The 15,933-nt window shown below is 34.8% G+C and overlaps 1 protein-coding gene across 3 annotated transcripts in view; it reads left to right on the top strand.

Annotated features, from left to right (window-relative positions):
* The window catches only part of DPYD (dihydropyrimidine dehydrogenase), a 798,341-nt gene that overhangs the window by 404,970 nt on the left and 377,438 nt on the right, over positions 1-15,933 (top strand). For all 3 annotated transcript variants that reach the window (XM_077905543.1, XM_077905544.1, XM_077905545.1), the window contains one exon: positions 2,276-2,491. In XM_077905543.1, the coding sequence (XP_077761669.1) occupies positions 2,276-2,491 (216 nt within the window). The remainder of the gene's footprint in view (positions 1-2,275; positions 2,492-15,933) is intronic.

The following is a 15,933-nucleotide window of genomic DNA, read 5'->3' as shown; positions in this document are numbered from 1 at the left end:
AAGGGTACAGAGGTGAACAGGATTTTAAACTTCAGAAAAGAAAGCATACATTGATTGGGCATAAGTAAATTGTGAGTTTGGACAGGCTAGGTTGCTGTAGCACCACACTGTGGTAAAAAGTCTTAAAAACATAACAAAAGCCTTTTATGTACGATATGAAAAACAACTGCCTATTACAAGTAGAGATTTTAGATTATATCATGTGTGCATCAGTAGTACTTTTGTAAATAAAAGAAAATACATATTTTATAAGAAGCTGTACTTCTCATTTGAAAGAGTTTTATGTGTGTGTTTATATTTTGTTATTGTTTGGTTTGGTTTGGTTTATATTTTTGTTTTGAAGCATAAGGAAAATCTCGCTAAGTTTGTATCATCATTTCCTTTTTTAGTATTAAGGCAGAAACCTTTTTAAGAATTTCAGAGCAATGCCTTATTTATTTTAAACTATATAAATTAAGAGATGCAAGTTGAACTCACATGTATATATCCGCCTCTTTGGGCTGTTGCCTAATCCATAGCTACAATTATAACAAACAAATTCATCTAAGATTGAAGGGATTAGATATTTCAGTACAAAACCTTAAAAAGAGAAGAAAATTAGTAGTGTCATTTACCTCACCTAAATAGATATGGAACCATATGCATTTCTGCTATTGGTGTCAAACACAAACTTGCCTGAAATTTCTAAGATTCCTCAGATATGAAAAATACATCTAGATTTTTCCCAGTGTTGACCAATCCATGGTGTGAGGAAAATCTTCCTTAGTCTAATCTAAATTTGCTTGATTCAGTTTAAACTATGATTACACAGCTGAGAAAATCACATCAAAGGTGTTTTTCCCCTCTTGTACCTCTGTTCAAATTCAGACACACCCTCAAATTAACTATTCCCTATATTGTACATTATAGCTTTTGTCTTTGCTAATCTTTTTAACAGTATTACAATTCCACGGGAGGATAGTAGAAATTATGTTCACAACAGGCCTGAGCAATATTCAGAAATGTGCCTTGAAACCCAGAATGTTCCTGGCAGAAGATGCCTGCCATAGTTGAAAGCTTTGATGTGGTCAGGCATCTCTTTGTAGGTGTTCAAGACACATTAGTCTTTCAATTGACAAGTTTTGATGCCTTTCTACAGACTAAGTGAACTTTGCTTTGCATTATAAATGGTGGAGGTCCAGAAATAATTTGTATGCAAGTCATGGCAATTTTTATCTACATAAGACACACTCCTGTAAAATTAAAGTTATGCTCAAACAACTTTTCCTTTGAATGATGCTCACAAGGGAAAGGAGTTCTTACTTTGGGATTAACTAGCCCTATCCATTTAGTAACCACTTTGGCTTAGAAAATACATCCTTTTAATATTTGCCAGTATTATTTGTCTTTCAGAGATAAACAGAGAGAAAGGGAAGGAGGAAGAAAAGGAAAGAGACAGAGACACTTTATAAACCAAAGGCCTGATGAGATCTTTAATAACCTACCCAGTCAGGAAGAGACAACATTTAGCAAGTACCTATTCTGCTTCAGTGTGCCATGCACTTTGCATAACTGTTTTCATAATGCAAAGTAACATTATTACAGTGTTCCTTTAGCAAAGGTAATTTTCTAGTTGTGAGAGCTAGTTGAAGGTTTTGACATTAACTGTTTTGGTACCAGTTTTATTTCTGAAAAAAAGAATCTCCTCTTGCACATGAGTACATCCCCCACTTTCCAAATTAGATGTCTTCCTGTGGTTTATGATCTCCTGCATTTTCCAATACCCCTATGAGGGTAGGAAATTAGGCAACCAGCATTCCTGCTGCTGTACTGAAAATGGTAAAGAAAAAGACATGGTCATATTAGGTGGCTTTCCTAAAATCTCATATAAACAGAAGTGAGACTACTGGAAATTGAATTTAGGCCTCCTGACTTGCTGTTGCCCATATCTCTGAGGACTAAGTACATTTCCACAATTTAAGTGCAAAAAGTCTGGTTTATGGGACCAGGGAGCTAAATTCTGAAATTATTGCCTTTTGTGTTTGAATCTCTGTATGTTTTAAATAATTTTGTTTGTTTATTTAATTAATTTTTATTTCTGTTAATAGTCTCTATAATGCCTTTTAAATTAGAAAAAGATGGTATTGTATGAATTTGGTTCATTGTTAACTGACGGTTTTCCTCATCAAAAACAGACCAGTGTGATCTATATTAATTCAAATTCTGTGTTACAGTAATTTTTGTAAAAGATTATATGGAAAAATCAGATATGATGATTATTGACTATTTTTTGCAGTCGCAATATGGAGCTTCAGTTTGTGCCAAGCCTGAGCTGCCCCTCTTTTACACTCCCATCGATCTGGTGGACATCAGCGTGGAGATGGCTGGACTGAAGTTTCTAAATCCTTTTGGTCTTGCGAGTGCAACTCCAGCTACCAGTGCATCAATGATTCGAAGAGCTTTTGAAGCTGGATGGGGTTTTGCCCTGACCAAAACTTTCTCTCTTGATAAGGTAAGAAGATATTTTTGAAGTCATGTTTAAATCTCTATCATGCATTTTAATTAGAGTGTAAATATTATACTGGCAAGATTTTCCTGACCAAAAAATAAGTTATTCAACTACCAGATAAGACTTATCATTACAAGTTGGTTTTTATTCTTTTCCACTCTTTCTGTCCCATGGAAGGACATGCATTTCTCATTTTGTTTTGTCTAGGAAGCATCAAAAATATACATATTATTAAAGTGATTATTTCATTTAATAATCACAAACTCATGAATCCTTATTTTGACATTAATTATTTTTGTGATTTCTGGATATGTGTGAACAAGGACTTATGCCTGAATTCAAAGTTAGATTATGGATTTGGTTTGTACATAATCCTGGGACCCAGTTCATGTCAAAAAGAATCACTCAGTGTACCTCATTTGTTCTGGTGATAAGATTTGTCTTGAATTTTTATATACAGAAACTTTTTTTAAAAATATATATACCTGAGTTTAATTTGGCATCATGACTTTGTACTTATTTCATAAATGGCCATACTTCGTAGAAAATAAAGGACATATTATGGTTGGAATTAATTCTTTAAACTACACAAAGCATATAAATTCATGTTTTTAAAGTAGAATGAATTATACAATAGAAGGTTGCATCCTTATATGGCTTTGAATTAGAAAAGCACAGCAGAATTTAACATTCATAGACCCTTTATTGATAAAATTTTAAATGCTAAATCTATTGATGTATTTAGTTAGTAACTGGTAGTTAGTAATAATTAATGTATAAGAATGTGTGAATCTAGTGACTGAGAAAAGTGTATCATTATTTAAATCAGCTTTATCCGTAGGCAAAGAAAATAATAGAGAACAAATATGCCCCATTAAGCACATTCTTTCCTTCTTTCTCCTCTTACTAGGATCAATAGCTGGCATTAGTATGACTAAAGCATTACAGCTGTCTTATTCTGACAGCTTTACAAGATGCTATGTGTAAGTGTGATAAAATCTAGAGAATTCTCAAAAGTTAGAAAAACTAGAGCATGAAAAGCATCATAAATGTTTTTATATTTAAGTAGCTAAAAGGAGGTGCTTTTTCAAATAAATTGGCTGAATATTTAGAAATACTTTGGTTAAACAAAGTGTAAAAATAAATAATTTACTAGATTCAGCTTTAGAATACCATTAATTGTTTACAGCTTTGTAGAACATTGATAGTATATTTGTCTTTGTTTCAATTCCTCCTTTAAGAATAACTCGCAAGCTGTAATCAAATGTTTAATCTGTTGAGAAAAACTGAGTCTCTGATACCATTTAATGACTACATTAGTTACACCGTTTTAAAAATTTTATATGCAAACTGAAATAGGTGGCTGATCAGGTATAAGCGAAAAACTAGGAAAAAAAGTGTTTGCTTTGAATTTCCTGTTTGCTTGCAAAAAATTGAATTCTGATTAATCAGAGACATCTGTCTTTACTCTGTTGGTGACATGCATTGATTTGTGATGCTGTCTCTTTCAGTAACCTAGGAGCAGTTGCCTTTATTAGGATCACCAGCAGAAATAAATGTGGAAGCTAACTTCCTTCTAAACCTCCAATTTGAATTTAATCTATCAATTCACGAGTCTGTGATGCTGGTTCAACGGGAGAGTAAGGAACAAATGCAAATTAAATTTGGCATATAAAACATAATGTTGGGGGTTTTAGGAAGCTCTCGGTTACTTACTTTGAAGGTGAATACAACACAATATTTGTACAAAGACTATTTTAAATGTATTTTTGCAGATTATAATGACATAAATAATGATGCCACGTTGGGCTTATATAATGCCATTTTCAACAACAATTGTTTCCCATACATGGTTTTGCGAGGTAGTCCGATTGCTGCATTGAAATTTAAGGTCTTTGTTTTGTTTTGTTTTCTTATATTGTCCCTAATTAGTGATTAAACCTGTTGTGAATGTGAAATTGTCTTATGAGCGTCTGTGCTTTCTTACTGATGAAATGTTTTAGCATCCAACTCAGTAGATATAAACATGTTTACCCCACAGCCTCTTACTAAAGGTACCTATTAAAATATTATATGTACTATACATTTGTGTGACATTATAGCATACCAATTTAGATTAGCCTTATTATAATTTATTATGCCAATTCAAGAATCTACTTAAAATGTATTAAAATTCAGAATCTTGACATTTTAAATTTGGATGCTCTCAATATGACAAAGGTTATTCTATGGAGTTTTGTTATCATATGAAATATTAATATTTCACAATACAGTTTTGATGAAGTACAATTTGCCGAGCCTGCATATGATAAAGAAATTAAATGCTTACCAAGGGAGTTCAGTAAAAATTAGAGCCCTGCCTGAACATCTGCTGGAAATTTTATTATCCTGTCCTACTGACAGGGTGGCTCCCTCGTTGTTTTTCTAGATTGACAGCTGAATATTGCACTGATTTCTGCAGCAAATATGTTTAGGTGAACTTTGTTTCCCTTTTTTTATTTTTTTGGGAGTTCGGAACATGCTTTTGATTTTCATCCTATACTTTTTTTATACTCTTGACATTTGTAGATGCCAGATTGAGGTCTAATACGCTGTAGCAAAGATAGACCATTGACTTACAGTGAAATGCCAGTTGATATCTCAGTAAACAGAAATATTATTATTCTTTACTGTGCAGTCTGTATAAAAGCTGTACGTGGTTTCTTTAGGGAGGCAAATGATCAGATTTTTAATGTCAAATATAAAAAGATCTGTGTTTACTTTTGTGTTAAATAACATCAAAGATGGCTTTTATTAACAATGTTCTTCCTTCCCAAATCAGTCTTCCCTGGAATGTCCCAAAATACGTAGATTGCCTTTCTTGAGATTCTGTTTATGTCTTATAAAGATGATATGTAAAATATCATCATAAAATGATATTTAAAATATAATTATAAATTTTATATATAAATATATATTGCATTCATGTTTAAATTTAAAAAGGTGGGAGAGAAATAAATGTAAAGCTTAATTAAAGCTAAACTATCATGACAAACCAGAGAAATGCTCTGTTTAATATTAAAATCATTTAGACTTCACATAAAAGAAACTCATGACCTGTGTCCATATTATACTGATAGGAAATAGATAAAAATATTTTATTTTTGTTAATTATGTCATAAATTTTGTTTTCTCAAGCCTCTACATTTTATATGCTGCAAATATGTAATCTGTAACTGCGGGTTGCATAATCTTTATCACTGCATAGATAAACTCAGAAGTGTTTATTATTCCAAATCAAATTCAAACCTAAGCAAAAATTCACTTCATTTAGAAACTATCTAATATAGATATTAGGATAAACCTGTGATAGATTTTTAGTGAGAAAATATCTTGAATGCATATATTTTGTTTTAATAAGTATCAGATGATTAGATAAATAGGTACACATATAGTGAGTTTTTCAACATAAAATGCCAAAACTTGAAACTGAGAAGTATTTAAGGTTCTTCCATTTTTTTCTTTGGAACCAAATATCGATAGTGGCTTTTTCCGTAAAATATAACCTATACCACATAATGCTTAGTGTACAGGAAGAGTTTGATAAATGTTTCATAAATATTCGTTGGATAAATGAATCAATAAATGAATAAATAAATTTTTGGCAAAAGCATATTGAGTTTCTTTTTTTTTCAGTCATATGAACAGACAGTTAACACATAAAAAATTGACTATTCAAGTATTGATCTCAATCAAGGGAGAAAAGGCCAATTTAAAATTTTCATATCCCATGTTGCTTTCTGTAGTGCATCTATACATGTCTGAAAATGAAAATGTCAGTGAAGTTTTAAATGTCTGGGTAGCGTTTCAAGACTTAAGAGTTTTTAAAATATAGGGAATTTTTGAGAAAACGGAATAGGGATTGCACAATTTTAGGAAGGGAGATAAAAATCATCTGACCAACTCTGAAAGCTCATGTGTCAATAGCTATGACAGAATAAATGTAACTTGTTTTTGAGTGCTTTTAGCAACAAGGGATATGCTAGATCTTTATGGCAATGCAGCCTGTCATAACTATGGGAAACCTCATCTTAGGAATATCTTTTTTTTTTAATATGTTTATTTACTTATTTATTCATGAGACATAGAAGCAGAGACACAGGCAGAGAGAGAAGCAGACTCCCTGCCAGGAGCCCGATGGGGGACTTGATCCCAGGACCCTGGGATCATGACCTGAGCCAAAGGCAGATGCTCAACTGCTGAACCACCCAGGCATCCCTAGAATATCTTCTTTTACTGACCCCAAATTGGCCTTTCTCATAAGTTCCATCTATTTTTTATAATTCTGCCCTCAGAGATACCATGGAATAAATTAGTCTAACTTATGAGCATAAATGAATTGTTAATTTTTAAATACGGTGTTGTTGTTGTTGTTCCAAGTAAATAAATACCCTACAGAAAGGCTAGCAAGTGTGGAGAATAAGTGACGTCTAGGAAAACTAACTTTGACCTGAGAGACTCCAGTCTCTGTCCAAAGCTGCTTCTAAATCACTATCTTGCACAAGTTGTTTGATATTATACATTGTTGTTGGAATTTTCATTATTATACACATAATTAACTATCATTTATGGAGTGCTTATAAAATAAGGACATGCCCAAATGTTTTTCAGAAGTTTTTCTTTGAATCATCATAATATCTCTATTAGATAGTATTTTTTAAGTTTTTTTTTTTTTTTCATGAAAAATAGTAGAGTGAGGAAGTTAAACCAATTGCCCAGGACTTAGAACAATGATTATTTATTTGTTCACAATCTTATACATTGGCAATTTGGCTGAGTTCATGTGGGCAGTTCTGCTTTACATGGTGTCTCTTGGGCTCATTCATGCATTTTCAGTAACTTGGATGCCTGGGAACTGGCAAGATGGCCTCGTTCATACATACGGACTCTCAACTGGAGTTGCTGTCGTTGCTAAGCGGGCTAATTCCTTCTTTCCATATCTTTATTATCTCACTTGCCTCGTGGTGTCTCATCAAGGAAGCTAGGCTGGGCTTGTTCACAAGGTAGCAGTGCTCCAAGAGGGCAAGCGTGGAAGCTGCAAAGCCTGCGGAGATAAAGACTGAAAAGTCACACACTGTCATTTCCACCATACTCTTGGTTAGAGCAAATTACAAGATACACTACACATGTTATATTGCAGACGTAGGTAAATACTATCTGCTTATTTATGGGAAAAACCGCAAAATCATATCACAGGTGGACATGCATATAGTATGGAAGGGTGATGACAAGCCATTGTTGCAAACAACTAATTCGCCCTCTGGTCCCAGTAATTCATATCCTCTCACAGGCAAAAGGCATCCACCCCTTTCCAAGGTACCAAAAATGTCATCCGTTGATTGCATTAGGCTCAAAGTTTATGATCTTGTGATCTATATTAAGTTCAAATGGAAACGGCCTTGGTTAGGTTCAACTTGGTTTATTCAGGATACTGTGAACTAGAAAGACAAGTTTACTATCCTCTATCCACCCAAAATATAATTATACAGTCCAGAGAACCACAGTAGGTAGATATTCTCATTCAGAAATAGGAGAAAAGGAAGGGATTTAGAAATCACTGTCCACAGCAGTTTTAATATCCAGTTGGTCACGTGTTGTCAGAGTCCCTTGCTCTAAGGATAGGGGGTGTTCTTTGAGTAGGACCCCATTCTGCTCCCTGATAATGATTCCCTAACCCATCGTCCTATCTGCTGTTGGCTCTGCCCTCCGGGATCTTATTCTATCCTCTGAGTTGTGTTTTGTTTCGTTTAGAAATGGCCAGTGATGGCCATTCTTGGCAGTTGAATAACTTTTTTTTACCTGTTTCTTGCCATAGAAAGTTAAGAACCCCTATTCTCTTTCTGTTGCCCCTTTTAGTCCTAATTCTTAGTGCTGTCATCAGAAAACTTTATTTAAAACTTTTTTAATCTACTAAGGACTGACTACATGCCCTAAGCCACATTCATAATGTCTCTTTTTGAGACAGATTTTTCTCCATTTTGGATGTGTCTTCCTGCTGTAGCACAATGTCCTTAAGATTCTTAGAATCAATATTGTCTACCTGAGAGAATCTACTAGGACCTGCCTTAAATCTTTCTAAAATCTTAACAAAGGATCACAAAGCAACGCTCTTGATATGATCTTTATCCTAAGATCATTTCTTACTTTGAAAATCTTTTCCTCCCAGGGTAGAAAAAATACTAAGAATAGTTTTATTTTCTAACATAGCAAGCAAGTCCTGGGCCCTTTTGCTTTGCTCTAGGTTTGCTTAGTAAATTAAATATATCATTCTATAGCTATTTTCTCTCTTACAGTACCTTATTATTCTTGAGTAGAAACATCCAACTGACACTTTCAGTGTTTTGTCTAGAGATTTCATTAGTCAGATCCACACATGCATTATGTACATTTTGTATCTTCTGAATTATCACCAGCGATATTCTTGCCAATTGTGCTGTCACTCCATAATACAGGCCACCCTTTTCTCAGTCTCCAATAACAATTTTCACACTGCATTTCAAGCCTCCACTAACAGTTTGTTCACCATTTTTCCAGCCTTAACTAACAGCCTACTCTTGATTTTCCAAGAGAGGTCTCTGCCCCCCTCTCATTTCGAAAGCCAATGCCACATGTTTTAGATTCTGTTATGCTAGCAAACATAAGCAATTTCTGAATTACTTATCTATTGCTGCATATCAAAGCACAATTTAATAGCTTAAAACAACAAGTAATCTGCTCTTGGTTCTACGGTTTGGCAGTCTGGTCAGGGCGCAGCTGAGTAGGCTTGACTTTGCCTCATATGACGTTAGTTGTTCTCACTCATGCGTTTGCAGTTAGTTAAAAGACTGGGTGGCTGCTGGTTCTTGATGGCTTTATTCACATGCTTGGGACCTCAGCTGGCATAACTGGGCCTGGGTCTCCATATGGTCTCATCTTCAAAGAGACTGCACTGAACTTGTTCATAAAGTGGCTATATTCTAAAAATGCAAGAGTGGAAATTGTGTCTGAGGCTCAGAAGTTGCATGATATAATTTCCACCCTTATTCTGTAGGTTAGAGCAAGTCACAGGGTCAGACCAGGATTTGGGAGCATGGAAACTCCTCCTCCCATTCACAGGCCTACATCCACCACACCAGGATGAGCCAATGTCTATTTGATACAGATTCAGATACTTTTCTCTATATTATATTTTCTAATTTTTCCTCTCTGAATCTTATTATTTTAAGTCTTAATTGAAGGCAGTTTAATTCCATCAGTGTTTGGCAGGGACCTGGAGTTCACGTGAGCAGGTGTACTGAAGGGCCTTCTATCCTGTACCTCAAACAGAGTAGCACGTATGATTTTATTTCTACTTTGCTTTTATGTATAATGTCATGGAGAGAGACTTTTGATTTAAAACCTTCTGGGAGTGATGAATCACTAAATTCTATATCTGAAACCAATATTACACTGTATGTTAACTAACTAGAATTTAATAAAAACTTGAAAAAAAGATAGCAAAACCTTCTGGGAATCCACTGTCAATCCATTGTCAAAAGCCAATCTTCTGTGCCAATTTTCTGTAGCCACACTGGCCCTCTTTCTATTCCTCCAACGTGACAAGGGTCCTCCCTCTCTTAGCCCATTTTGCTAGTGTTTGCTCTGCCTGGAATGCTCTGCCCTCAGATCTTTATACATATAGTTCTTGTTTCTCTTTCAGTCCTCAGATCAGAAATTACTTATCAGAGAAGTCTTTGCTGACCACTCAAAACTATGTCTTCCCGTGCCACATTTCCCTGGTTGTTTTTCCATTTTGTTTTTCTTCAGTGCACTTACCACCATACGAAATCACCATTCTCTGGATCGCATACTTGTTTATTTGTTTATTTTTTTTGTCTTGGCCATTTGAAGTAAGATTTATAAGAAGAGAAATGTTGTCTTTCTTGCTCTCTACTGTATGCCCAGTGCCAAGAACTATGTCTGGCAGATAGGAAAGGTGCAATACATACTTGTTAGATGAATGAATAATTATAGGATTCTAATTTGAACCACAATTCCACATGACAGCTCTTCAGTTACTTGGAGACAGCTCTCATGTCCTATCAACAAGCCTTTTCTTTTTCCTTTCTAAATAGTCCTGTTTTCCTTTCTATAATAAGGTTTGCAGACTTTTTACCATGTAGGTTGTCTGTTCTCCCATGTGGATTTCAAGAAATTTGTTTCGATCCACATTATCTTAATTGAGAGGAAGTTGCCTACATTTGCACAAATTGCTAGCACCTATCAACCAGACAAGAATTCAGGAATAACGTTGTCAGGACTATAAATGCTAAAAATAATATTTGGAGCTGCTAAGAAAAATTTCACAAATATGTTATGTAATAATATTTTAGAGCTTGGGTAATTCTCTTTAGATTATAATACAAAAGACTACACTTTACTCTTGTAACTCATTTCAAAAGGCCTTATTAGAAATAAAAATCTGAATCTTTTTAACATTAAGTCAAACTGATTTATTGTTATTGAGTTTCTACATTACATTATGATGAAAGTCTATGAAACAATAAATGAACAACTGTCCAGTGCATTATTTTCCCTGTTACAGTTCTAGCTTCAAATTTGGTGCATAATTAATTTCTACTTATCATGCAGTATTGTTCTCATGGTATATACTTATGCATTAACAAAGGAGTTATAATTATTTAAAGAAATTCAATGTAAACTTCTCATCTGGGAGACTCTTAACATTCTAAAACCATAAGTGATCTCCATGTACTAATAGTTTGATTTTCACCTGGTTAAGTTCTTTAATTGTTACTTAGATTTATTGTATTGAAATTATTAAAATTGACTCATCCTCAAATTATAAAGAATGGGTTTATTAAAAGGCTACAGTTCACATGTAATAATCCTATGGGAGATTTCATCCAAATGCTCATTCACTTTAAGGCAATGTAGCAAGCTTTTCTGTGAAACAACCCTGATCGCATCAACAACAAAAGAACATGTGTATCCCTGCATGCCCATTTGTATGTATGCTTCTGATATTGAAACTAAATCTTGCAAGTCAGAATGTAATAAAAATACATTTCGCCTTTCCCCAAAGTTCTAAACTAATCATTGTTTTCAGCCATGGCATGTATGCCAGACTTTGTTTAATAGAAAATATAGATAATGATGTTTCCAAACACAGGTTAATGCACACACTTCTAATATTAACTATAAATCCTTTAATTGTAGCCAAAGTAATATTTTTAACCAGGTATAATATTAAAGTTATTTAAATTGCTCCCAATGTTTTTTACCTTTTATTTTACAATTGGGCTAGTTGACTATGAAGCAGACCAGTCAATTTTCCAATATAATTACGTCTTCACCTCTTTTCCATTTCAGGCTGTGATTTCACACTTGTTAATTAGTTAATCATTTTGGTAGAGTGGACAATGTGAGACTCAAATAGACTTTTTAATAATATAAATTGACGTGCACAAGTTTGATTTGGGTTAGCAGATAGAGGAACCTAACCTGTATTACAAAATACTTTTCAACTTTGGGGGTTTTATTTGTTTTGTTTTGTTTTTTTAAAAGTAACCCATGTCAAGGTTAATGGAAAATCCTTGTAATTATTGCTAGTGGAAATTTTCATAAAGTCCTGCTGGTTGAAAAGCTATTTGACTCTTATCCTATCTCACATAATTCTTTTTCAGATTTTTAGTGTAGTCAAAAATATCCATATTCTGGCTATGTTTAGATGATACAGCCTTGGTTGAAATTAACATGGCTTGAATCCCATAATACACTCCTTGCCTTTGTATTTTCTTTATTGATATTTTAACAAGATTCTAGTCATTACTACATAGGGATATTCTTTATCCTTCATTAAAATACTTTAAATACAAAACCCAGTGATTACCTCACAGCCAAGTTGGGGTTTTTTAAATTTTATTTATTTATTCATGAGAGACACAGAGAGAGAGGCAGAGACATAGGCAGAGGGAGAAGCAGGCTCCCTGTGGAAAGCCTGATGTGGGACTCCATTCCATGACCCCAGGATCATGGCAGACGTCCAACCACTGAGCTGCCCAGGCATACCTCACAGTCAAGTTTTTATTAAAGACATACCTACATCGGCTGTTTTGCTGTAAGACTTACTCAGTTTTAAATTGCGGTTCCCTCTGTGCTGCTGCTTCTTCTGTGACTTGCAATCCGCTTCCTATTCAATTGCCACTGTTTCAGAAATGAGGTGTCATTAGAGGCTTAAGGAAGTGACTGCTTTTTTAGAGAAATATTCAGCCAAAATTCCTTTTCATATGCCAGTTACCTTTACTTACTAGACTTCTCCATCTGCTTGTTTTACTTCACAACACTGCTCTTTTTATCCTGCTCTGTTTACCCATTTGTAAGTTTTTCCATGGTATCCCACATACTTGGAACAGTTTATCATTCCTCTTCTGCCAACTCACCCTCAAAGTTAAAATTTATCTATAACTATCACCAAGTAAAGTGTCATTTTAGGTATATGGCCTAGACTAGATGTATCCTGAGAGCTGTTGCTAATGTACTTTATATGCCCTCATTTTTTATCTCATTTACCCAACAAACATTTGTTAGGCAGCGATCATTCATATAGAGTGTATCTGTGTGTGTGTGTGTGTGTGTGTGTGTAAATCGTCTTCACTCTAGGAAACTTAGAGTATGCACCAAAAAACAGAATGTGGACATAAGGCAACAGAGATTCTTAGACTAAAAATGTTATTTAATAGGCAGTATTTTCCTCCAATTTTTAAAATGATTTCACATTTGAGCTTCATTTTTATTCTAGGCAGGAAGGATAGCACATGGACATTCATGGTCATGAGAGTGCCATGCATATTTAAGATTCAGCAGTTAAATCTTAAGTAATATTCAGCATATGTATCATAAGGTGGTATAAGTAGCTGGAGAGATTATGGGAAAGGCCTGTTAGGCTAGGAATTTAAATGTGATTGTATAGACAACAGGGAACCTGAAGAGTTTTAAGCAGAGAGATTATTTAATTCAACTTGGAATTTGCTACTAGTCATAATGTAACTCCCATCACCATCATCATCATCATTAAAAACAACTATTTCTTCTCATGCAGTCTTCTTTTCTTATTTTTTTTTAATTTTTTATTCATTTATGATAGTCACAGAGAGAGAGCGAGAGAGAGAGAGAGAGGCAGAGAGAGAAGCAGGCTCCATGCACAGGGAGCCTGATGTGGGATTCGATCCCGGATCTCCAGGATCGCGCCCTGGGCCAAAGGCAGGCGCCAAACCGCTGCGCCACCCAGGGATCCCCAGTCTTCTTTTCTTATTAAACCAGTCTAATCACTAGGCTTACTATGTTTTGTGTCATCTATGGCCTTAATTTTACCATTTTTTCCTCCTTAAGATGATTTCTTCTCCTACTCAAATATTAAAAGGCCACTGGCTATGTGATTCTGGTCCTCTGTGGCTGTTAACCGATGGTTACCTTCTTCTCAGTCTCTGAGTTTTTATAAAATTTTACTCAATTTACATAAGATAGAATGAATTATTTATGTGTTTGTTTCTTTATTTCCTTCTTGAATGTAAGCCCTTGGAAGGCAAGTCCTTTGACCTTCAGGCTTTGCAAATGAAGGAACTGGAGAAAGTACATGTTGACCGACTGTCTAATCTGTAAGACAGATGTGTCTTGGAATGTAGTGCATTGTTTAGCAATTTGTGAATATTAAATCAGTAAATATCACTATTTCATGAACAACTTCACTTTTTTGGATAAAAATAGTTTTGTACAGCTATTATATCCTTATTTAGGAGATGTATTTTTAGGCTCTTTTTTTTTGGGTGCTGTCATGTGTTCTTCAAAAATTCCTCCCATCATTAGGGTACTCTCTGCTATGGCTCTTTTGAATCTTTGGTTATAACTTACTCCCTACACAAATCCTAGCCCTTGAGTTAATTACTTTTTTTTTTTTTTTTCTGCTGAGACCTCTTTACCTTTGCAAAGATCCCTACTGACTAGACCTTAGAGTGACCTCACACTACCTTATTTTATATGGGTCCCTTAACTGGTCCACAGGAAAATTTTTCATTTCCTTTGCCCTGAAAAATCTTAGGAATGCAGACTTGTCGAAGTATAGTTCCATCTCTTTTAATTCATTTTTCAGCAGCAGACAACCCATGCTTTACCATGTAAACCTATCAAACAGTGCTGTACACTTTACTCTCCCCCTCCAAAAGGAAAAATAAATCGCAGGGAACACATGTTGAGTATTCTCAGAATCTCTTGGGGCTTGGGGACAGCAATGAGACTCAGAACACATAGTATGATCCAAAGAAATCATCTTAATCTCTCCAGCATCCCCAACTTGTATACCCTTATTGAGGGAGAATGGTATAAGAATTCCTTAAGCAGATATTTTTCTTGTACTTGGACACTTCTTCAAGAGGAGCATTTATTTTGGTAATTTATTTCAATTCCTCTCAAGATATCAGCCAAAATCTACATTTTGATACTCTGTTATATTACTAGCATCTATCAAACTTTAATTATTGACATTAATTACATGACAGCACATTATAAAAATTTCTTAAATTTTATAAAATTTCTCATACTGAGTTTTTTTTTCCTATATTTTGTGGATCATCTAATTGATCCCTGAAGTTACATTTAACGTGACATCAGAATTGTTTTAGTTCAGGTCTTCCACTCACAGACTGCCAAGATGGGATTAGACGTGCAAGAATTTTATTAGGTGAAATACCTGGGAAAGAAAATATAGAGGAAGGTGGAGAAAGATGGGAGAGTCATGAGACAACAATAGAAGTCTGGCCCCAGGTGAAGGATAGAGGAAGAGAGCTTGAGTGGAAGCATCCTAGAGTGGCTTGCATCTAAGTAAGTTTCAGTGAAATCTTTAAAAAGTCCTCAGGTCTCAGGAATGAGCTCACCTTAGTCTCTCTGTCCTGTTCAGTCATTAGCTGAGGCCTGGGAATGTAGTACAATGCAGCTGAAGAATTTCAGAGCAGGAGAGCTGGGACCCTTGCTCAGTCATTGTCTGTAGTGGTAGTACTGTGAGGTTCCCGCAAGGCTCCTTGGATTTTCTGCCATAGCCACGCATAAGGTGAGCAGCCACTCGGTGTGTGGTTTTTTCAGTGGGTGAATAAACAAACATTGCATTGTATCTTGAAATCCTCTCTAGATCAATATGAGAAGACATGGTATGGCACCAAAGGTAAAGTGAATTTATACAAAGAAAAGTATGTATTGAAAGAGAAAAATGATATTGCATGCAGAAGGCTAGAGGGGTTATTTTACCCTAAATTTTCAGTCATGGTTTTCACAGTAAATCACAGTAGTTATTATTCAAATATTACAACTGTTTCCCTTTATTTGGAAGAAAATGTCGAGGGTCATTCTTTCCTAAGTAATGTGAATGTCAATAAATT

Source organism: Canis aureus, chromosome 8, assembly GCF_053574225.1.
Source record: "Canis aureus isolate CA01 chromosome 8, VMU_Caureus_v.1.0, whole genome shotgun sequence".
NCBI classification, from domain to species: Eukaryota; Metazoa; Chordata; class Mammalia; order Carnivora; family Canidae; genus Canis; species Canis aureus.
The sequence above is the reverse complement of the archived record's forward strand: the minus strand, read 5'-3'. Positions and strand labels throughout refer to the sequence as shown.